Source organism: Ascaphus truei, chromosome 2 (assembly GCF_040206685.1).
Source record: "Ascaphus truei isolate aAscTru1 chromosome 2, aAscTru1.hap1, whole genome shotgun sequence".
Classification (NCBI taxonomy): Eukaryota; Metazoa; Chordata; class Amphibia; order Anura; family Ascaphidae; genus Ascaphus; species Ascaphus truei.
In genome coordinates this window covers 427,435,403-427,459,462 of record NC_134484.1, presented here as the reverse complement: position 1 = coordinate 427,459,462, position 24,060 = coordinate 427,435,403, and the positions used below count along the sequence as shown (strand labels likewise).

Here is a 24,060-nt window from a genome sequence, read left to right as displayed (position 1 = left end):
TTGTCCTCTAATATGTCTCCTAGGTCTCTCTCCCATCTGTGTCTATATTTTAACGTCACGTCAGCATCAGGAGTCGGACAGACTACCGCCTTATACATTGTAGAGATAAGTCCCCTGGTTCCTGTTCCCGTAGAACAGAGCTGTTCAAAATTAGTGCGTTGAGCTCGAATGGGAAATTTATCATAAAAAGCTCTTAACTGGAGGTATCTAAAGAATTCTGAATTTGGAACTGATTTTTCAGACTTAATTTGCTCAAATGGTTTGATAGCAATTCTACCCTCCAGATGTAAAAGGCGAGTATAGCCCTTCTGTGTCCATATAATGAAATCCTTCTTCTGCAGGCCCGGAGCGAAATCAGGGTTTCCCAGAATTGGGGTCATCAAGGAGTGTTGTCTCATCAAAACATGTCTATATTTGCTTTTGTCCCATACTGCCAAAGAACTGACAACTGCAGGGAGCGGATTTATGAAGTCTCTGCGGACTATATTTGGGAGCCAGATCAGGTCCCGCAATACCACCGGGGCACAGCAGGCCGCCTCCAGCTCCACCCATCGCCTCCGTATGGGGTGGGTGTGCCACTGGATGATTTGAGTTAATTGGGCCGCTCTATAGTACGACAACAGGCAAGGTACTGCTAGCCCTCCTTTTGTAGTGGGCCGAATTAGTATGTTGGTTTTGATGCGGGGGGTCTTATTACCCCAGATAAATTTCACCATTGCGGACTGTAACCGAAGGATCTCTTCCCTGATTATAGGGACCGGAAGAGTCTGAAATAGGTACAGGATTCTGGGGAGGAGATTCATTTTTAAGGATTGAATCCTGCCAATCCAGGATATGTTGTACCCTGCCCATTTCCGGAGATCTTCCTTCAGTGTCCGAATTAATCTGGGGTAATTTGCTTTATATAGGGTGTCTGATTGTTTTGTGATATTTATTCCAAGATACTTTATGCAGGAGGGTTGCCATTTGAATTCAAAATTTACCGTGATCAATTTCTCAGTGGCTTTAGGTAAGTTGATATTTAGGGCTTCTGATTTTGCCTGATTAATTTTAAACCCTGATATCGTGTTAAATTCCCCTAGAATTTGGAAAACGTTCGGCAGAGAGGTGAGGGGCTGTGATAACGTGAGTATCACGTCATCAGCATACAGGGCTACCTTATGTAGCTGATCACTGATTGGGACGCCTGTTATATTTGGGCTGAGACGGATGTGCGCCGCTAGAGGTTCAATGCAGAGCGCAAAAAGAAGGGGTGACAGAGGACAGCCCTGTCTGGTGCCGCTCTTTATCTGGAATTCTTCCGAAGGGAAGCCCTGGTGTCTGACCTTCGCCGTCGGCCCCTGATACAGAGCGAGAATTGCCTCTATCATTCTCCTCCCCAAGCCGAACGCCCCAAGCGTCTCCCTCACGTAGGGCCAGTCAATTCTGTCGAACGCTTTTTCAGCATCTAAACTAAGCACCATAGACGGGATACGTTTTTTCTGCGCCAGCTCAATTAAGTCAATAATCCGTCTGGTGTTATCAGCTGCTTGTCGACCACATATGAACCCCACTTGATCAGGATGGACCAACTTGGACAACACCTGGTTAAGGCGGTTAGCTAACAATTTGGAAAAGATTTTTGTATCGGAGTTTATTAACGAGATAGGCCTGTAGCTTTTACAGTCCGCTGGGTCTTTTCCCTGTTTGTGGATTACTGAGATAGACGCCTGGAGCATCGAGCCCGGGATGGGGGCACCATCCAAAAAAGAATTACAAAGTTTTAGTAAATGAGGAGCTAATATTTTACGGAATTTTTTATAATAGAGATTGGAAAAGCCGTCTGGGCCTGGGGCTTTGGCTGCTTTCAATGACTTCATTACCTCCATGAGTTCCTCGATAGTAAAATCAGCCTGTAGTGCGTCCTTCTCCTCTCTGGTTACTGTAGGCAGTTGTGCCTCAGCCAAGAACGTCTTTAGCCGTGCTTTTGTGGCTGGCGTGTGTGCCACCTTTGCCCCATCGTATAGGGTCTCATAATATTTTTTAAATTCATTGACTATTTTTTTTGGGTCAGAGGTCAAATCCCCTTGTTTGGTTCGAATTGTCTGAATTTGGGAGACTTGGTTTTTGTCTCTTAGTTTGTTGGCAAGTAGGGTATCTGGCCTGTTTGCTTTCTCAAAATATTTCCGCTTGGTCCATGTCAGCTCTTTCTCAGCACGGGAGGTCAACAAAATATTCAGTTTGGTTTTAGTGTCTAGCAACTCCTTAAGGGTCATTGCGTCTTTATTCTTTTTATGTCGAGTCGAGAGGACTGCCAATTCTGCTTGCAACTGATTGATTTTTTTGTCCTTCTCCCTCTTTCGCCTGCTTGCAATCCTCATGAGCTCTCCTCTCAGAGTCGCCTTATGGGCCTCCCATAAGGTAGCCTGCGATGTCACACTTCCTAAATTCTCCTGAAAATATTCCCTGATTTTATCCCCTACGTTTTGTGCAATTGCGGGGATTTTTAATAAAACTTCATTGAGCTTCCAGTTCGCTCCTGGTCTGTCTAGAATAAAATCAGTGCACCGCAGCTCAATCGGTGCGTGATCTGACCACGAAATATCGTGGATGCCCGAGTGGGAGATCTGTGGAACCATTCTACTGGATACAAACAGGTAGTCTATCCGACTGTAGCGGTCATGGGGGTGGGAGTAGAATGTGAACCCTTTCTCTTGTCTGTGTTGTTCTCGCCAAATATCAAGTAGATTGTTGGTGCGCAGCCCTCTATTCCATGCTTGTCTCAGCTTGGAGCTACTTTTTCCGCTTGGGGTGCATCTATCCAGTATAGGATCTAGTGTTTGGTTGAAGTCGCCCCCCAGTATCACACAGCCCTGTGCTAACCTCTGGAGGACGGCGAAGAATCTTTCTAGGAAAGCTTCCGTGCCTTCGCTCGGAGCATAGACGTTTGCCAGCGTGATTGGTTGACCTCTTATTTCACCGCTTATAATGAGAAAGCGGCCGTTGTGGTCTCTTTTAATGGTCTTAATCGTCAAGGGCAAACGGTCATGCACCAGGATGGCTACCCCTCTCTTTTTTTGTGAGGCTGAGGCTGAGAACCAATTTTTAAACCTATGATCTATATATTTTGGTGAACTAGTTTTAGAAAAGTGTGTTTCCTGCAAGAGGATGATGTCAGGGTCTGATTTTTTATAGTCTGTCATAGCTAGTCTGCGTTTCCCTGGGTTGTTAAAGCCTTTGACATTGTGTGATAAGATAGTAATCTCTTTATTCATGATTGTGGTTCCAAACCTTCACTTCTATGTTAGCGACCATCTGAGCCTCTGATGTCCGTGATGAGGATGTCGGGTGATCCTGTGGTTGGGTCCGCCTGTCAGCAGGCTGGAGCCGTGGGGTGGGGATACAGAGGGGAGCACACTGGGGAAACATAAACAAACATATATCAGCATTTATTTCAACACAAAATAACTGTCCGGGGAATGGGCGGGAACTAGCCCCCCCATTCTCCTTCGTTGCCCTCTTCAGGCGTACAGCCTGGACGGAGTTTGGGATGGCCCTCCTTCCCCCTCTCCCGTCCTTCGCGGCTGGCCTAAATGGGACTTTCATGGGCCCCTCGTGGGTCTTCTCTCCCACGCCCATGTGGAGACTCATGTACAAAGCCTTTGCGGGGGACAGCATCCCTCCCCCCCTCCCTTGCTTGTGCAATGGGATAGTGTAACGACAACTTATTACAAAACTTATTACAAACTCTTAATTTCCCTCCATAAGAGTAGTGTATACAATGTGGGGAATAACTTCGTGCCCCTGCTCGCTAGTCTTCTCTCGTGTGTTTCCTGTCTGACTCAGTGTCTATGCATCTTTTCAGCTAGCTGTTGCCCTGGGAAGCTATGTGCGTGGTTAAAGGGTTGTTGGTGTACTGGGACTCTCTATCTGTGGGCCCTGAGCGTTCTCTCTTGTCGTAGCTGGAGTAGCCCTGTTAATTATCTGCCTCTCCCTAGACCGTCAATCGAGGTCCCAGGCCCTCTCCTGTCTCCCCTTGCCCGCTGGAAGTCCGGGTGGGTCACCCCTCCCGTGTCTGTTCATTCGCCCGGCCAGCTTCGCTGCGCTCCGCTCGGTGTGCGGTTCAATGCGGCTTCCGCCCTGCTCTTGTTAGTGGGGCTGAGTGTGCCGGACTCCTTCTGCCGGTTGGCTCCTTCCGGCGCCGAGTGATGACGCTCGCCGTCTCTCCGAACTTCTTGCCTCCTCCAAGATGGCGTCTGGACCATTTCCGGCAACGTGCTTCCGGCGGTCGCCATTTTCCCTCGGCCAGCCCGCGAAGAAGGACGTCTCCTCTCCTGCTCCCGCGTCTGGGACCCTTCCACTTCCGCAACGAAGCCATGCGGTGAGATGCTTGCTGTGGCGCCATGCTTGGCGGCTTGCGTTCCACCTCGGAGCGCCATTTTCAGCTACAGGTAGGAGATTGCTTTTTCAGATAACCAGGATAGTTCTTTTACTAGCGTGTACAGCAGGATAGTGTCTTTAACAAGCCTTGTGGCTGGCTCTTCAATAGATAAACTAGTGGGTAAACCGGAACCCCCACTATTAAACTGGAACGATATTCAACTTTAGATATGTATTTTCCTCTGGGTAGTGCGGACTTCATCGGGTCTCAGGGGATTTAGGAGGCCTTACAGTGGTCCATTCTGGATCCTCCCGTGCCTCCCGTCTAGGACTTTGCATCGAGCCCTCCTTCAGCCCCAGCTTGTTGAGGAACTCCTCACTTTCTCCTGGGTCCTTGATCGTGATGGCCTTTCCGTTCCGTATGACCATCAGGCCGAACGGAAAGGTCCACCGGTATCGCACCGCCCGGTCCCTCAGCACTTTAGTGACCGGGTGTAGTGTTCTTCTCCTTGCGAGGGTGATTGGTGACAAGTCCTGAAATAATTGCATTGTGGTTCCCTCGAACCGGCATGTTCCTTCCGTTCTCGTGCATTTAAAGATAGCTTCACGGGTTTTGAAGTAATGCAGCCTTGCTATAATATCCCGCGGTTGTTCCATCGCGGCTGGGCGGCTTCTTAGGGCTCTGTGACATCGATCTAGAGCCCTTTCTGTGGCAGGGATGTCAGGCAGCAGCGTTTCTAGCCATCGGGTGATATACTCTTCAGCATCCGTGATTGACTCTGGGACCCCGCGTACCCTGATGTTGTTCCTGCGGTCTCTGTTGTCGGCATCCTCTTGCCTGTCACATATCTCTGTAATCTGGGCTTGCAGGTGTGCGTTTTTTTTGTCTGTCTTTTTAATTTGTTTGGATGCGGCCGCCATCTTTTCCTCAAGAGCCCCTGTTCTCTCTCCCAACCCCTGGACCTCCTTCTTCATATCTTCGAGCCCCACGTAGATCATGTTCTTCATGTCCTGATATAACCTGTCAAAGTCACATATTCTGACCGGCATCTGGGTGGGCTCGTGTGGGGGGTCCTCGTCCCTCTCCGAATCAGATCCCGCAGTTGATTCTGTCGGCCTTGTTGCGGCAGCACCTCGTGGAGTAGGGCGACCCAGGTATTTTCTTAAATCACCCTCTTTCTTCTTTTTGGCTGTTAGGGGTGCCATCTCGGGAGTATCCACTGCTCTAATACTATTTTTGTTCCGATTTTTGCGCCGATTATTGTCGTTTTTTTGTAATGTTTAGGGAGGTGGAGGATGGAGCTCAAACTTTATGCTACCATCCGCTCCAGCCTCGCGCATGCGCCTCGTGGTAGGGTGTTTAATGGAGGAGTGTTATATATATAGCTCTTAATTAAACCTTAATGAACCCTATAATAGATATGGGTGGTCTCTATATCAAAGATAGGTTTGAATACTTCAAATGATAATATATCTTAAATCCCCTGTAACCAATGTAATGTAAATTGGATGGGGTATAAATAGTTACTTATAAGCTTGTCTGCTGGATGCAGAGTCAGATTATAGTACAACTTACTTATAGTATTCAGAGCTTGCCCGAATGTCATAGCTGTACCAATTTGAGTTACCCTATGTGCGTGCTCTTCAAGGTGGATGGGAAGTCCTGGTTCATCAGTCTGCACATGTGATGTTTGAAGTGTCAATAACAGTGGTTTTCAACCTTTTTTGGTTAACCCCAACCCTTGCCCCTTGTCTCTTACCCCCCCCCCTCCGCCCCCTCACCCCGTCTCTCGTGTCACACTCTCCCTCACAATCAACCTCTTATGCTCCCTCTCCACCACACTCTCCCTTACGCTCTCTACCCCTCTCTTCTATACACACATTCCCCCTCTCACTTACACACACACACACACACACACACACACACACACACACACACACACACACACACTCCCCCTTCAGCTACACACACACACTCCCCGCCTCTATTCTATAAACACACTTACTCCCCCTCTCACTTACACACACACAATCTTACACACTCTCCCCCTCCCATTTACACACACACACACACACACACACACACACACACACACACACACACACACACACACACACACACACACACACACACACACACACACACACACACACACACACACACACACACACACAGTCTTACTCTCCCATACACACACTTACACACGCACCTGTCCTTTCACTCCCCTCTCGCTTTGCCTGTGCAACGTTCTCCCTACCTTGTTTCGTGTTGGAACCTCTGGTTGCTGTTTTGCTTGCCTCAGACCCCTGCCGAACTCTGGACTTCCCTGCCTCTCTCCAGCCCTGACCCCGGAACTGAGGCCACCCCTATTCTGCCTTTCTTCAGCCCTGACCCCGGAACTGTGATCACAACCATTCTGCATCTCTTCTGCTGCCCTGCGCTGACCCCAGAACTTGCTATTCTTACTGATTCAGGATCTAGATCCTAGGTACGGATCGGTCTATACTCTCCACCTCTGCCTAGTGGGTCTGTCTCCTTAACAGTACTAAGCAACGTACGCAAATGTAACATCTATTCACCATAACCTCCACACAGACACATGTACCCTTTCACGAACATCTTCTAACATGCTCAACTGGATTCTACAGCCTAAACCAGCACTCTGATGCATTTATTCCACCTCTACAAACAGACAAAGGTACAACAATATCTGCACATTTAGCAATACACTGAACATGGACAAACTTTTAAGAGCTCTAATTAAATATCCAAACTTTGACCCATGCCATTAATTCCAGCATGTGCACACTAATCAATATGCTATAAACACATATGCACTAATGTATCAAATCAATCCCCAACACCTGCACGCTGACCCATTCACTCCCAGTATATGCACACCAGATTATCTACCTTGCCCATACACATGCACACTAAAACAGATCCCCCAAACAAATATGCACAGAAACCACATACTCTGGCCACAGCATCTAAATACAAACACGTGCCCACAAGCATTACATACCATTAGTTAATTTCATCTACAATATCTTCATTTTGGCATGGCAACGTAACGTCACGTGACCCCGTCGCGTGATTTGACGCCGGAGAGCCGGACAGAAGGTAAGGGAGGGGGGGGCGCGAGCAGGTAGGGAAGCAGGCAGGGGTGTGCAGCAGGAAAAGATTGTGCACCCCTGATGTACAGTATAGTTACCATAGCACGTACATTACAGAGTTCTTTGACCCATAATGGTTAGGTCCTTAGCTACAACCTACATGAGGTAATTGAACTGGCCCTCCGTTTTGTCAGATTAAAATACTGAGATTTTGGGAGTTTCTGTGTCCTAAGTGAGTTTACATTTTGTAATGCTATTAATTGGCAATCATGGTTTAGTCAATCAAAGAATGACCCTTCTTTACTAACAGTTTCCATGTGGGTACAAAGCACCCATTCATCAAAAGTAAATTTGACATCAGCCTAAACTCTATTTGAAAACAGTAAATGTAAAATTCCTAGTCTGTATATTGTGCTATTATTGTATTTTATTGTTACTCTTAGACTGCTTAGACTGCTCAATAACTATTTTTTTCCTTTGGCTAATGTATATCTTCTGATATGACCGTTATCTAATATTGTTCCATAGATTATGGCAGTACATTTAGTACTTGCAATTGTTTTTAATAAAGTGCTTTTAAAGACATAAAACAAACACCGAGAAACCCAGGATCCGTGCACATCTATATACACTAAAACACTGTGTTGTGCTTTTAGTTATCCAACACCATTATTAAGCCACTTTCTTTAAACTCTTTCCAATGCATGTTTACCAGAAAACCATTCTCATGTTCTGCTCTGTCAGTTCCCCATCTTGTTTCTTTTTGATCCGGTAGTTGGTCAACACAATATATTTCAGACTAGACACAGAAAAAAGATTTAGCTTCCTCAGTAACAAATATATTATGTCATTGCATTAGGATCTTTCTTAAACAAAACACAGTACATAACTTGTATATTAATACATGGTGCATGGTATAAGGGTTATATAAAAATGTAACATGCATGCAAATCATTCAAGTTACCCATTGTGGCCTTCCTTGGAGATGAACAGGTAAGAATGTTTGGTCAGTTTGTCCCTGTAATACTTGCTGTGTCTGAAATACAAAACCGATTTATAAAAATATGCACAGCAAATGAGTCCATGAACAGAGGGTATAACAAGCAGCTCTATTATAGTACAGATAGTATAAGAGTAGTGGGTTTGGATTTGGAAATTGTGCTTTTTATTCCTGAAAACTGAGTGCAAAACATAACGTGGGTGCTAAGCTCTTCCCATTTTTTTTTTTTTTAACTTTCTTTTATTGGTTTTTCAAAAGTATTGCATACAAGTATCACATTGGTACCATAATGTATATTATGGAACAGACAACACCTATACGAACATGGGAAGGGGTAGGCAGGAGAGAATTGGGGTAGGAGGAAGGGAGGGAATGACAGGGGGGTGTGGGAGGGTAGCTTTGAGGAGGTAACTCCATTAGTGTTCTTCTCTGGTCCTAGACCGCCACTTAGGGCTCAGATCTATCTGTGTCCATGAGGCACCCAGCATAGAGGTAGGGGGGGCGCTCATTCTCCCTCGGTCGTCCCGAGGCTTTGTGTTAGTGTCGTCTCTTTATTGTTCCTCCCTTGTTTTCTGTCCGCCCTCGAAGGAGAACCCACCTGATTTTATTAAAGCCAAACGGAGGCATTGCTCACCCCTGGGATATCAGTCTGAGCCAACCAGAGCAATCAGACTTTTTGGAAATTTGGGCCAGTGTCGTTGACCAAACTTGTCAACTTTTCCATCTGGCAAGCAAACCAAATTCTGTTCCAAATTTTATCTATTGATGGAATTGCATTCTGATTCCACAGTGCTGCGGTCTCGCACCTCATCGCCGTAGCAAAATGTGCAATTAATTTGTTTCCTGATCTAGACACCTCATTCGTGGGCTTACCCAACAGAAACACCCACGGGTCTAGTTGAATTTTGAGGCCCAAAAAGATCCTCTGTAGCCAATCTCTGATTTGCGTCCAGACGGGTATGAGTCGTGGACAAGACCACAGCATGTGCACCAGATCTCCCTATTCCCCGCACTGCCTGGGACAGAGCGGGGAAGCTCCCGCTACGAATTTTGCCAATCTAACTGGGGTGAGATACCACCTCATTAATACATTATATGAGTTCTCCTTCAATGTCGTACAAATCGAGCTACTGGCCGCAGCTTTAAAGATCGCTGTCCAGTCTTCGTCTTCTAACGGTCCTGTCAGGTCTGTCTCCCATTGTGTCATGAACCTAGTTTTATGTGAGCTGTCAATGTCCGCCCTAACCACTTCCCTGTACAGTGCAGAGATGAGTCCCCGTTTGTCGGTTCCCCGATTACAGAGCTTCTCAAAATTAGTAAGCGGTGGTCTATTTAGGTGTTTGGTATAAAATGCCCGGACCTGGAGGTATCTAAGGAATTCTGTGTTGGGGAGGTCCGTTTCTGACTGTAATAGCTCAAATGGTTTGATCGTGTCTCGTCCCTCCAGGTCCTTTAGCCTTCTAAGCCCCAAGTTTTGCCAACGTGTGAAGTTCTTACCAACTAGCCCTGGAGCAAAATCTGGATTTCCGTATAGGGGAGCCATTAGAGTATGTTTTGAGGTTAATGAGTGATTATTTTTAGCCGCTTCCCAGACCGATAGGGAGTTAAGCACCGAGGTCAGCGGATCCTTTAAGTCTTTTAATCTAGATTTAGGGTACCAAATTAGGTCCTTGAGCTCTAGTGGGGCGCACACCTCCCTCTCCAGTGCCACCCATCGCCTCAGCTCCGGATCACCATGCCACTGAGTAATTTGGCATAATGCTCTTTCCATTTTGTAACATTATTGCACTTTAGAGAGCGAGATTCACTAAGCGGCGATGAGGGGTATCGCACCCAGATCAGCATTAACTACCATTGTTATGTGCAATAATGTCACAAAGTGGGAGCCGAGCTTAGCACCCAAGTTAAGTTCGGTTTAGGCTCCGTTTTTAGGAATAAAAAACGAAATTTAAAAATTCATTCACAGAACACACACATGGATCTTCTCATCAAAGGTCGGGAGACCTCATTTTGTTATGAAATCGATGAGCAGAGCAGCATTTGGTGGGTATCACATTGAAATGTATCAATTGCTAAATTACTGATTGTATTGTGACATGTACCACAAATACTGTACTAGCTTTCAGGTTAAGTGTCAGGACTCTCTTCCATGCAGTTCTGTGTCATTTAAGGAACTTGTTTAACATGTTTTTGGTGGAGCAGCAGAAGGACAGAATCTCACTAGTCACTCTCAGCTACTCCTTTTATTTCTGCACATTGTAACTAAGTCCAACAATAGTTTCTCCTTTTAGCCTTACTGAAATTATGTTTACTTCGTATCTTTATCAACCTCTACCAGTATGCATCTTATAAAAATGTTCACTGAGGACTATGATACATGGTCATTAGAAGTCAAACTTCATGAAACTTTGGTAAGCTAGTCAAGTTTCACTCGAGTTTAGTGTGTAGACAGAATTTAATAATGTGGAGAGGCAATTGACAGCTATATGAGGTCTGTAGGGAGCAGGAGTGGCGGCCGGGGGGCGTGGTTTCAGCGGAGGGCTTCAGCGGGGGTCGGTCTCCCGGGCTGCAGGAGGGAGCTGCTGCCGGCTGTATGCTGGACGGTAAGCAGCTCCCCCTCCCCCCCACAAATGCCCTCCTCTCCGTGCTGATCCCTCCCCCCGGTCCACACACACAGACAGACACACAGACAGACACACACACACATCACCACCCCCCCCCCCTACCTTGTGGAGGGAGCTCTCTGACAGCTCCCACCCCCGCCGCTGATAGGCTCATCAGCGCACCACGTGACGCGTCACCGCTCGGGATCACAATTTTCTTGCATCCCCTGGCGGCTGACGCGTCACAGCGCGTTGTGAGCCATGCAGCGAGGGGGGACTGGGGTCGGCTAGGAAAGGATACCCCTGCTGGTGAGGAACGCGCACGCACGCAGCGGGACCAAAGCCTTACTGTCCCCGGTACAGTGACATGGCTTTAAACCCGAGTCTCCACCTGTAGGAACACTTCGTGCACCGTGGTTTGGCCGGGCAGTCAGCAGAATCACATCCCACGGTCTTGTGGGGTATAGTATTTAATTGTAATACACTATGTATCTGGCAGATGGCACAATGAATATCTTTGTGCATGCCCGCGGTGAGCCCACTGAATGGCATAATAACTTAACAGGTATTTTTATACAGTACTCTACCTGATTTCAGTGGTGGGCAATTGTTCAGGTGTAAAATAGATAACATAAATTACATTTCTTTACAGCACCTTTTAAACATACGTAAGGAGGTAGAAGAGAAGAGGAGCACAGCTCACAGCGTCCACGAACGCAAAAAATGAAGGGCAACTCCAGACATGGGATAAAAATATATATTAGCCTTTAATAGTCAGCTTGGCAATAGTACAGGACCACGCACCAACGCGTTTCATCCCTCAGGACTTTCTCAATATCCCTGATATTGTTCCATTTGATAGAACATCTTCTCCATGAATACATCTTTTAAAAATATGCATATATATAAAATAAAGATCTGATGTAGTTGCCATTTGATATTTTCTGATTCCGTTTAATGGTATCATAGTGATAATTCACATTTACGATTTATAATTAATCAATTAAAAATGACGTTTCATAGATCCCTCTTTATTGAGGGTTGAATCTTTGTTGTTTACTGTTGTTATTGACCCTATTGCTGACTTTATTGCCGCTCTCCATGTGCTGTATTCTCCTGTTAATTGATGTCTCTATAGTCATGTTAGATAAATCATATCTTATTCACCTGTATGCATTATAGTGCTATTAGCGATAGTAGGATTAGCATATTTAATTGCTTGATTTATACATGAGAAGGGGTATATAAGGGTTACCTGTATACCAGTATACACACTCCTGACGAAGCCGAATACAGTTCCTGTCAACTGGGCGAAACGCGTTGAGTGGACCAATTTTGATCTTGGAGACGATCCGTAGTTCACCAGCCCTGCAGCCGCGACGTCACACGCTCCGATGGGCGCAAGGAGGGGAGCTCCAGTCTTGGATCACGAGCGGGAGAAGCTTGAAAGACCCAGGGGAGGTGGTGAGCAACACGGCGAACCTTCAATTTCACTAACAAAGTGATATATGCTTGTTTTAATTTTGCACATTGTAAGTGCGCATTTTATACCCTTTTTACATAAAGAATTTAATACCAGCCTGATCGCACTATGTAGCTCTTTCTCTCATCCTTCACATATTTCATCTCATCGCTGATTGAGCCATTGAGGGGGGATCCTGACCATTTATACTCCATATGGGTAGCAGCTTTTCTTGCAAACTGCTTTTTATCCTCTGACATCTTGTGAGTAGACAAGACATACGAGCCAGGAAATCATCACGTGCCTTATTCATTAATTATCCATACATCTACACTTATTTGTGTGTTTTTTTCCCTTACATGATCCCCCTGGATTGTTTGAGAAATTGTCACACATCTTGGAACCCGTGAAACAGGTCCCACCAGAGGGTTTGAGCTGGGTTATCAGACCTACACTATTTATTCATTTATGTTCACTGTGTGCTATTTAATTTGTTTTACACCTTTATGATTATTTTATTTAAGTTGTTCGCGCCTTTATATTCAGTTTTTCAGTACAAATGAAAGCAAGTAGCAACTTACATATAAAGTAGCCCAGTAAACACTTTAAAAACGTGTGTCCATGTTGCCCCGCCAGTGATTGTGAATCTTGGAGACAGTGCGGTACTCGAGGAGTTTGATCCCGCGTGATGGGATCCACTGGTGTCTCGGTGTTGGTTTGCCACTTCCGGGTTCACGTAGTATGGTGTATCCCGTATGTTGCAGTCTGACGCGTCTCCTGGGCTCAGTGTCTTCCTCAACACAGCCGGCAAAGTTACAGGGCGCAATTTGCACAGGACACTTCAAAAGCTCTAACACAATGCATTTTACACACTCATCTGCTTCGTCAGGCAGTTCTCCATAATCATATCATTGATTTTATCCCAAACCGTCTTAATTGGCGGTGGGTTCACTTGCTTCCAGTAATTAGCGATTTTGTTTTTAGCTGCAGAGAATATATGTTTTATCAGGGCTTCTGCATTTATGTCCAAATTTACTATAACCCTATCGATCAGTACAGATTCCATATTCCATGGAGGACACAACCCCACAACCTTGAGAGTTAGACTTTTGATTCTCTCCCAATAACTCTTCATTTTGGAGCATGACAATCGAATGTGTATGAACACGATTATTTGGTCGGAGCTTTGCAAACACAGTGGGGAGGTTGTAGGGAAGAAGGCATGCAGGTGGTCTGCGGTATAGTACCATCAATGTAGTTGTAGCCGAGTCTCCTTGGCTATGTGTTTTTCCTGGCCCTTGCATATAAGTCCTGGTAAGGTGTAGGCAGTGTTAGTTATATCCCTTCCTCATAAGCCAGCATGAGAGTCCAGCAGCACATTATACAAATTGTAGCCATAGCCAGGTGCAGGCTAGTGGCAGTTGGAAACATCATGCCTCGGGGTGGGGGCAGAGGGTGTTTACAGGGTCACGGTGGTGTGGGGTGATGCCTGCTCCTCCTTCCAGCCTGGCCAGTTTTGTGACAGCCTTACTAACCCCTCTCCAGGTATATAAGATGATTCCTTCCTAAATTTAGGGAGAATGAAAGATTCCAGAATGTAGCCTGCCCCTAAGTGAGTGAGACTGATGTCTGCCTTACCCCATCAGGGGGTAAGGAGGTGGCGACTAGCCTCAAGCCCTTGGGGGGCCTAGTCAGGGAGAAGAGGACAAGATGTGAGGGGAAAGTGTCATCGATTAGGATGTAATAAGTACCTCTCTTGCAAGAGAGGAAGGAATCTGCTGGTCTACCAATAAATGGTACAAAGTTCCTTGCCTCTGGTGTAAATTACTGGAAGGGGTTCCTATAGGATGGAGGCGCTACACCAGAAGAACTACAAGCCTGTCCCCTCGCTACTCCCATCACCCTCTGCGGAGACTCAGGCTTCCTGATATACTACAGGTGAGGGACCCAGCACCATTGACATACATATCTCCCTTAGGGGGGGGGGTGTTACATTGGAGGCGCTGCTGAGATCTGGGCAATGGGGACAGCAAAAACGAAGGGGATAATGCAGAAGGAGAACTGAGTGTCAGTCGCTGTATCCATTCCAATTATCCCCACTGCTTGCAAGCTGTGTGCTCTCTACGAGGAAAGCATCCAGCTCATGATGATAGTTGGTTCCTTGAGTACTACTGAAATCGGTGCCGCTTGCTGGACCAGAGGTGCAGGTGCCGAAGAGGCATCAGCAGGGAATGCAGAGGGAAAAAATATGCATAGCGAGTGTTTGCAAGGTGGAGGCGATAAGAGTCCAATTTCATATCCAACATAGCCAGTGCTTGGAGTGAATCACCAGAAATTGGCCCTGGAGGGACACAGCATTCTCCACCTCTGCAAGGTCCATTGTGTGGCCTGTGTAACATGTTACATTTGCGTATGTTGCTTGTTACTGTCCAGGAGCCAGAACCGCTAGGCAGAGGTGGGGAGTATAGACCGACCTTTACCTGGGATCTAGATTCTGAATGATTATGAACTGTGGGTTCCAGGGTCAAGGCAGGGTGCAGCATCTTGATTGAGAACACAGTTCTGAAGTCGGGGCAGGAGACAGAATGGTCGCATTAACTGTTCTGGGGTCACTGCTGGAGAGAGTCCAAATGCAGACAGAACAGCACACCGGGATTCTGACAGGAACTAGGCATGGATTTGTGACAGGAACAAAGAATGGAACCTTTCCAAGGAAAGGAGTTATACTGTAAAGGGAGATGACAGGGGTGAGCGATTTCAATCTCAACCTGAGGCTTACTTCCTGTTTTGAAAGTGAGGGCAGGAATTGCCATAAAGCAAGATAGCTGCGGTTGCTTCAATGTGGGCAAGTGAGGTCACTTGCTGTTGACAACCATCCTGGTTGTCCATGATATTAGAGGCCGCAAAAGTAGGAGAGTCCATGTTTGTAGTCCTCACAATGATCTAGTGAAAATTATACATTTGTTCTTATGAGTATGGCTACGCCATCTTTCTTATTTTGCGCTGGTGAGTAGTGCACATATGTGAATGCCATATCTTTATGTCTCCCAGTGTCCTCTCTGTTGGATTGCGTCTCCTGCAGCCTTATTATATCACCTTGTAGACAGACGTTCACAGAGGTACACAATTGGAGACTTTTGTAAGGTGAAATTATAACAAGGCTTTATTGTGCCTTTTCCTTTTCATCAGGAAACCATCCAAACACAGGGGGGGGGGGGAAACAAATCTTCTATTCACCTGGGAGTATTCCTAGTGAAACACCATGCAATTACACAACTCCCTTAGTTAAGCATGTCTCCCAGCCCCAAAACATATAGCATGAAATAAGCAGATATAAGAAGTCTCTTAAGAATGAAAGTCTTATCTGTTCCTTGGAGGGAAAATCTCCTCTGTTCCTGGTTCAGCTCCCTTCCCTCAGGGTGTGTCAGCATTCACGTTTAGAAGTTTTCCCTGTGTCTTGTAAGCAGCTCTGCTGTTTCTTCTGGCAGGGCTCAAGACTGTTGTGAGAGTCAAAGACAATCTCTGCTCTCTCTCCCAAGTTCAGCTCAGGTATGAGCTAAGGAGACTGTGACGATAGCCTGTCTCAGGTTATTAAAGGTTACACAAATCACTGGGTCGAACTGAACGAGTCTTAGATATAATAAAGTATATTTATTCCTTTGGATAGGTGAACACACGAATAATACAGTAACAGACAAGAAGTACACTTAGTGAAGTATGCAAAGTAATATATATATATATTGTTTAGGGTAAGATATCTGCGTACATCAGATTAGAAAGTTACCAGCATTTCATGTACATAAACATGAGTGAGTGGAGGTGATGCATCTGCCGCCAACCATCTGGGGATCTTCCTTAATGCAGCATGGCACACTCTGCAGCTGAGGACAAGCCTCCGTTTGAGTCCTTCTTTGGGTTACAGGAGTCTAATTGAAGAGCTTCACTCGAGGGGAACTCCGTTCATCTCTCCTAGCCTCGTTACCCGGCTCCGTCGGCGATGGAGGTCAACAGCTTCTCGGGCAAGCTGTTACCTCAAGTGTCCCGTATGTCCTGGGTGATCGGCCGCAAAGTGAGGACGGCCGTAAAGTGAGGATGTTTTTACCGCACTGTCCACAATCGCGGGAAAATGCCTAGTATTTCGGCTCCACGCAATATCAGAGAGTATAGCTAGCATACAGATAGGTAATAAAAAGTGATAAATATGCTAAAAATTTATCCAACGCGTTTCGAAGCGAAGGCTTCTTCTTCAGGGATCCCATGCTAGCTAAACGGGACACTTGAGGTAACAGCTTGCCCGAGAAGCTGTTGACCTCCATCGCCGACGGAGCCGGGTAACGAGGCTAGGAGAGATGAACGGAGTTCCCCTCGAGTGAAGCTCTTCAATTAGACTCCTGTAACCCAAAGAAGGACTCAAACGGAGGCTTGTCCTCAGCTGCAGAGTGTGCCATGCTGCATTAAGGAAGATCCCCAGATGGTTGGCGGCAGATGCATCACCTCCACTCACTCATGTTTATGTACATGAAATGCTGGTAACTTTCTAATCTGATGTACGCAGATATCTTACCCTAAACAATATATATATATATATTACTTTGCATACTTCACTATGTGCGTTTGCGCTTTTGTTCCTTTTTTACAGTTGCTTTAGGGGTTCCTCTACCCTTACAACAGCTGCAGACGCCAGGTCTATATAGAGGTTGCATATTTATTATTTTCTCACTTCACCAAGTGGTGTTTTATTTGGGTTATATATACAGTAGACCTTAGTAGTTAGCGCACTCATTTTATTTGTATATAAGAAGTACACTTACTTTGGGGTTGGGGAATGAGAAGTATATCGCATAGCAATTCTCTCGCAATCAGGTAGCATTCAGATGATAAATTGAAGACCAAGGATACAGGGGAACAATAGTTTATAAACCTTTTGTGCCCTATCCTTAACATTGAGTACCGTGGATTGGTTTTCAAATACCTCTAGCCACTCGTTAACGTGGGAACACAATTTGACTCATGCCCCCTGCTAGTTGGTACATGCGCAGTAGAGCTCTGGGGTCTCATTTCTATAACCCCTCCTCTACATCAGGAATGCCAGCTAGTCTACCAGTTTGGGACCCTGGCAGGATGTTCTTTATTTGTGAGGTTTGAAATGGAACACTTGAAGACTGCTCTGGTTTGAGTAATCTCCGCCCTCATGCAAACAGTGGAGGTGACAAAATCCTTTGAAACATACTCAAGTCCTAGACATTGGGTCGCCTTTCTGGCCATATGCTACCCTGGTATGTAAAGGAATTTCCTCTGGGTTTTACCCATACCTTGAAATCCAGTATGTTGGATAAAGCAAGAACATATTAAAATATCCGGTTCCGTTAGGTCCAGCAGGTCCAAACTTCCCAGTTCTCAATGCCGGAACTGGGACACCCTATGGTCCAATTTGCGACTTGCTACGACCTTCGGGACCGGAGATACACAAATACACTTATAACCGTTTTACATTTTGATACACAAATCTCCGCTGTAAATTAAATCACGGTTTTTCACTAAATCCCCATTGAAAACAACGGGCTTTGCCGCCATAGACTTTCAATGGCAAACCGCCGCCGTTGGTGGCTATGGGAATCCCCGCCATAGACTTTCAACGGGGCAATGCCGCCGTTGAAGTCAATGAGGTTGTTCCGCCGTAGCCGGTCAATGGGGTTTGGCCGCCATTGGAGTCTATGGGAAAAATCCCAAACTTTCAAGGGGGTCCATACTCCGTCGGGTTGGTCCAAGAGGGTCAAGGATGGTTCTGCAGCGATGCTGGAGCAGTGGCTACAGATACCCCAAACCCCGATCCTCTGGGCCCTCCGGAACCGGAGCTATGGATTACCAAATTTCAGCTTTTGACACTTAGCCGTTTTCCTGAACTGTTTCTGCCGCCGCCATTGGAACCTATGGCGCGGCCCGCTCTTCTCGGTTCGACCCTTATCGGGGGTCCAGGATACAGGGACCCGGTGGTGGTCGAGTGGGGGGATGTCTAGGAAAACAGAAATAATTTTATTCCTAGGGGCCCTAGAACTGTTTATTCCCACGCCACTTGTCATTAAACTTGACTTGTAAGTGATCAAAGCTCTCCTATTGAAAATGTATCCGCTTTGCGGTTTGGACGGCAGCCAACTCGTTCCTGGAAAGCTCTCTCTCGAGGATTTCTCCATTGAAGTCAATGAGCCCATTGACTTTCAATGGAAAACCGCCGCTCTCCCTCTCGGACGCCATCTGCTGGTCTTCTCAGGAACAGGACTCAACAGCAAGATTCGCCATTGAAAGACATGGAATCCCAATGGCGGCCTATGGGAGCCTGCAAAATGGTGCCTGAAAAGGCGGGAAAGTTACACAAAGGGCTATAATCACTATACAACTATTAACCCTTGTGCTCCCGGATGGATCCCAGTGTGTGTGTGCTGCAGACACGGATTAACCAGATGTTACAATAAAACAGGGGAAACAGGGGAATACACATTTACATGTCATAACAGGGTTAAATCACAGTTCTGGGTCTCAGCCCAGTTAACCCCGTGTCTCCCTGGTGAGGTCAGGGGATGGCCAAATGGGGTGTAACCCCTTTAATCCCGGGCCACCCCCTTTCTCCCTCCACAGAGACACACTTCCTGTCTCAACAGACAGGCTTTTGTAAGCAATCTAAATCAGGCAGGTGGTGTTTATTAATTGACTACCAGCAGTTAACCACCACACTGCTAGATTAAAGGCACATTACTAGAACAGGGATTACTCCCCTGTTACATACCTCTTTTAGATTTAAGCTTTACGAGGGTCATCCTTCTTTTAATGGGTGAGTTTAGACTCTTTACATTCAGTGATACAATAGACGAGCCTCTATTCCCCACCATTTACAGTACCTATATAGAATAAGGGCCATAGTCTTGTTACCTTGCACTAATAGCGAGCTACCCGAGCTCCCGTTGCGATGATTTACTCATTTAGTGAGGCTATCGTATAGGGTGATAGTATAGGGGGGAGAAATTAAAAAAAAAAAAGGGGGAATCAACAGGGTATTGGAGAACTCCGCCACTATTGTGGTCGGATCATGCGATATAGTCCCATCCCCAGTGCGTAATGCTTATATCTGGGTAGCTCTGGAGATGTTTGTGAGTCAGTAGTGTATGCACCTTATTGCTTGTGATATGTGATATGTGACAGTGAAAAAACAGGCGCTAACACTATTAGTGACCACTTAAAATAAAGTGATAATAAATAAATAACTCACAGGATTTTAGTGAAAAACGGGAAACAACAGACAGCTTGGATAGCAGGAAAAACTTCAGGCTTTGGAGTGATATTATTCTCCAATCGCAGCGAGATGAGGATGTATGTAAAAAAGAAAGATATCCATAGTGCAGACCAATAGTAAAACGTAATTTTATAATGGTACCAAAAATGCACACTTACAATAAAAACGTTAAAATGCGCATGAATCACCAAATGTGATATAGGAGAGTCGATTTGTGCCTGGCTCACCCCCCGCCTCTGTTCAGCGATCGATCAGATGGTAGGACTCCTCTGCGGTCAGCTCTCTGGGGCGTCGCGTCACTTCCGGTTTTGGCTTTTGGATTGACAGTCACTAGCACCTCGTCTCTCCTCCTCTGGGCGGCTTCCACTCAACGCGTTTCGCCAATTGGATGCATGGCTTCGTCAAGAGTGTACCGCCCCCTCCCTCTTCACATCTTAATATACCTTGCGTAATTAAAATTCAGCTAATCAACTGACTAGCACCTGTTCTACTAGATCTGCACTGGGCTACTAATAATTAGCATTGGGCATTCACATCTCTGTGTAAAAATCAGAGTTGCTGGAGACACGAGTGTCATGTATGTTATCACATATTATGATACAAAAAATGAGGTTTAGGAATGAAAGAATAATTATGTATATACCGTGATCTTTATTCACAAATGGGGGAATATGGTAAGGGGTATTAAGGATTAATTACGTCGACATGCGTGAATAAAGATCACGGTATATACATAATTATTGCAGCTGGGGGGGAGAAATAACACACCAAGTCAGTCACCCACCCACCCACCCAGTCACTAAAAGTCACTAAAGGTCACTAAAGTCACTAACCCACCCACCCACTAAAGTCACTAACCCACCCAGTCACTAACACACCCAACCACTAACCCACCCACCCACTGAGCTCTGAAGGGGGGGGGGGGAGAAATAGACATGTGAAGGGGGGGGGGGAACGGAGGTGTGATGGGGGGGCAGATCTGTTAACACGGGGGCCGCATTCATGTGCGGAACCAGATTGCTGTCAACGGTGGAGAAACAGACAGGGGGGAGAAAGGGGAAGGGGGGGAGAAAGGGGAAGGGGGGGGGGAGAAAGGGGAAGGGGGGGGAGAAAGGGGAAGGGGGGGGGAGAAAGGGGAAGGGGGGGGGAGAAAGGGGAAGGGGGGGGGAGAAAGGGGAAGGGGGGGGAGAAAGGGGAAGGGGGGGGAGAAAGGGGAAGGGGGGGGAGAAAGGGGAAGGGGGGGAGAAAGGGGAAGGGGGGGGAGAAAGGGGAAGGGGGGGGAGAAAGGGGAAGGGGGGGGGAGAAAGGGGAAGGGGGGGGAGAAAGGGGAAGGGGGGGGAGAAAGGGGAAGGGGGGGGGAGAAAGGGGAAGGGGGGGAGAAAGGGGAAGGGGGGGGAGAAAGGGGAAGGGGGGGGGGAGAAAGGGGAAGGGGGGGGGAGAAAGGGGAAGGGGGGGGGAGAAAGGGGAAGGGGGGGGAGAAAGGGGAAGGGGGGGGAGAAAGGGGAAGGGGGGGGGAGAAAGGGGAAGGGGGGGGAGAAAGGGGAAGGGGGGGGAGAAAGGGGAAGGGGGGGAGAAAGGGAAGGGGGGGAGAAAGGGGAAGGGGGGGGGAAAGGGGAAGGAGGGGGAGAAAGGGGAAGGGGGGGAGAAAGGGGGGGAGAAAGGGGAAGGGGGGGGAGAAAGGGGAAGGGAGGGGAAGGGGGGGGGAGGGAGGGGAAGGGGGGGGGGAGAAAGGGGAAGGGAGGGGAAGGGGGGGAGAAAGGGGAAGGGGGGGGAGAAAGGGGAAGGGGGGGGAGAAAGGGGAAGGGGGGAAGAAAGGGGAAGGGGGGGGGAGAAAGGGGAAGGGGGGGGAGAAAGGGGAGGGAGGGAGAAAGGGGAGGGGGGGGAGAAAGGGGAAGGGGGGGAGAAAGGGGAAGGGGGGGAGAGAGGGCAATGGGGAGACGGGGCAATGGGGAGACGGCAATGGGGAGAGACAGAGGGCAATGGGGAGAGAGAGAGAGGGAGGGCAATGGGGAGGAGAGGGGGAGCAGAGATAGGGGGTGAGCAGAGAGAGAGGGGGAGCGGGAAAATGTAATGCCGGGCAACGCTGGGTATATCAGCTAGTGTAAAGATAAATAAACTCTGACACTAAATAGGTAACATGAATAACATATTATCCTTCAATTGTAACCCCTGTCAGGAACAAAGCAAAATGAACTTTCCCAGTATACCATTGATATGCTCTGTTGCAAAATACTTACATTTCTAAAGAGGTAGTGGGTGTATTTATGTAGAAAAACAAATATATAAACCTGATCTCTATACACTTGCAGGAATAGGAGAGTAATGGCCTAGTCCTGTACATTCCTGGATGAAAAAGCGCTGCTAGCAAACCCCATAGTGAAGCTCGTAGCGATGGTGTGTTACAGTACAGTAGTTATACAGACCCTCCCTCCCCCCCAAGGCGTTCAAATCCATGAAACTCTGTGCCAAGGTCAGTCCCCAGATGATCCTGATAAATCCATGATGTGAAAAGGAGGGACGGACGCCTCAGCGGAGTCCACAGTATAGCGCAGACACTTGCCAAGATGTATACGGCATGTAGCGACTGTGGCCAGAATCACCGCAAGAAGCTGTCAGCAGGACCCCCAGCACGCTAAGCAGGTAAAAGTGCGCAGCGCAGGGAAGGCAGGCAGCATGGAAACATCAATCAGGAGCTCCGACGGACGGCTAACATGGACAGCAGGTAAGTGCAGGTAAGTGCAGAGTGCGCTAATTACGATGCCAGAATATTTGGATCTCTCCAGCTGAGCAGACGCTAGATGACGATCATTTCTTCCGGACGCCACGGAGAACAGGCAAAGTGATATTGAAATATGCTTATATGTAATCTATTTTTTGTACGTGCAATACTTACCCCACCTTCCTTTTTTAATCTGCCAATATATATTTATTACATACTATACTATGAGTGGTTATGCGCTCTCTTTTTTTTTTTTTTCTCCAAGAATAGAAATACTTTTTTAACGCAAATGTCTTGATACATACAGTAGACCCCATATGTGTACACAAGTAGTACATTTGAAATGGCCTAATTTAGTGTTAAACCGTTTAATGACTGCTAACAGGCTAGTCACTTGAATGGCCATTTATTAATCGATGATAGTAAAACTATGAACAAAACTCTTGTGATATAATATGATATTGAAGTACAGTAGCTGTATGTTCCAGTAGCTGTATATTGTAAGTCCTAACAAAGTGGAGAATCATAGCAAGTTGTGATACCTTTTAATGTAAAGTGCACATGAAAATCAAAACCGTGACATTTTAAAAGCTCTGTACAGACTTGGTCCATTAAAAGATATCACAACCTATAACAGATTTAAGGATATAAAACAGTAGAAAGTGAAAATGGTAAAATATTACTAAACCTTTGCTGCTGTAGGAGTGGTAGAATACAAACTAACCGCATAATCCTTAGGTTGGATGTCAGCAGAGGTAGCTGAAGGTGTAGGGGTCAGTGGAACATGCAGGGGTAGTCTCTGATGATCTTCAGTAACCTCCATTGAGATATGTTGTCCTTCTATAACTCTGAGTGAACTCACTGAAGGACTTTTATAATCAACCATTGAAGAGACCACGGAAGGAATTGTCTCTTGCATTCTATCCGAGGACATCATGGGACCTGTTTGTGAAATTGCAGGAGAGGTAGAAAGGGGTACGTGTTGCGTATCACTGTGTAATAATGGCATAAGCTCTTCCTGGGTTGATGTTTTGGGAAACAGAGAGTCATGCTTCAGATCAGTTTCTCCAATATCTGTGGTTTCTTGAATATCTGACAGCATCTGTGAAATAATTTGCTCATCTTTGTGCAAGTCGAAAAAAGATCTCTCTTTCTTATGCGTGGATAGCAGAGAATAATCTGAGCCAGTAGATAAGTTTCCTTCTCCCCCTATGAGTATATGAGACGGTGTTTTCAAGCTATAAAAACATTAAAAGAAAAAAAATTATGTGTAACTGATACTCTTTTAGTATGATTTCGTAAAGCAGCAGTCCAAGCTGACAGGTTTCCCCCCCCCCCCCTTAATACGTGCATCAATACAATCCACACAATGATAAGTGATTAGCTAAGTTGCCGATCGATCCGTTCTCCTGTGATCGGTCGGTGAAGATTCGGCTCGGGTGTTCACTAAATGGCTGTCAGTGCAGCAGAAGAGGACCCATGATGCAAAGTTCTGTGGGGAAGATCAGGTGACCA

General features: G+C 46.5%; 1 protein-coding gene across 1 annotated transcript in view; it reads right to left on the bottom strand.

Moving 5' to 3' along the window:
• Positions 1-8,431: 8,431 nt before the first annotated feature.
• CCDC7 (coiled-coil domain containing 7) overlaps positions 8,432-24,060 on the bottom strand; it is a 173,357-nt gene continuing 157,728 nt past the window's right edge. Inside the window, exons 20-21 of the mRNA XM_075588647.1 lie at positions 23,270-23,783; positions 8,432-8,512 (exon numbers count right to left, since the gene is read on the bottom strand). Coding sequence (XP_075444762.1) covers positions 8,432-8,512; positions 23,270-23,783 — 595 coding nt within the window. The remainder of the gene's footprint in view (positions 8,513-23,269; positions 23,784-24,060) is intronic.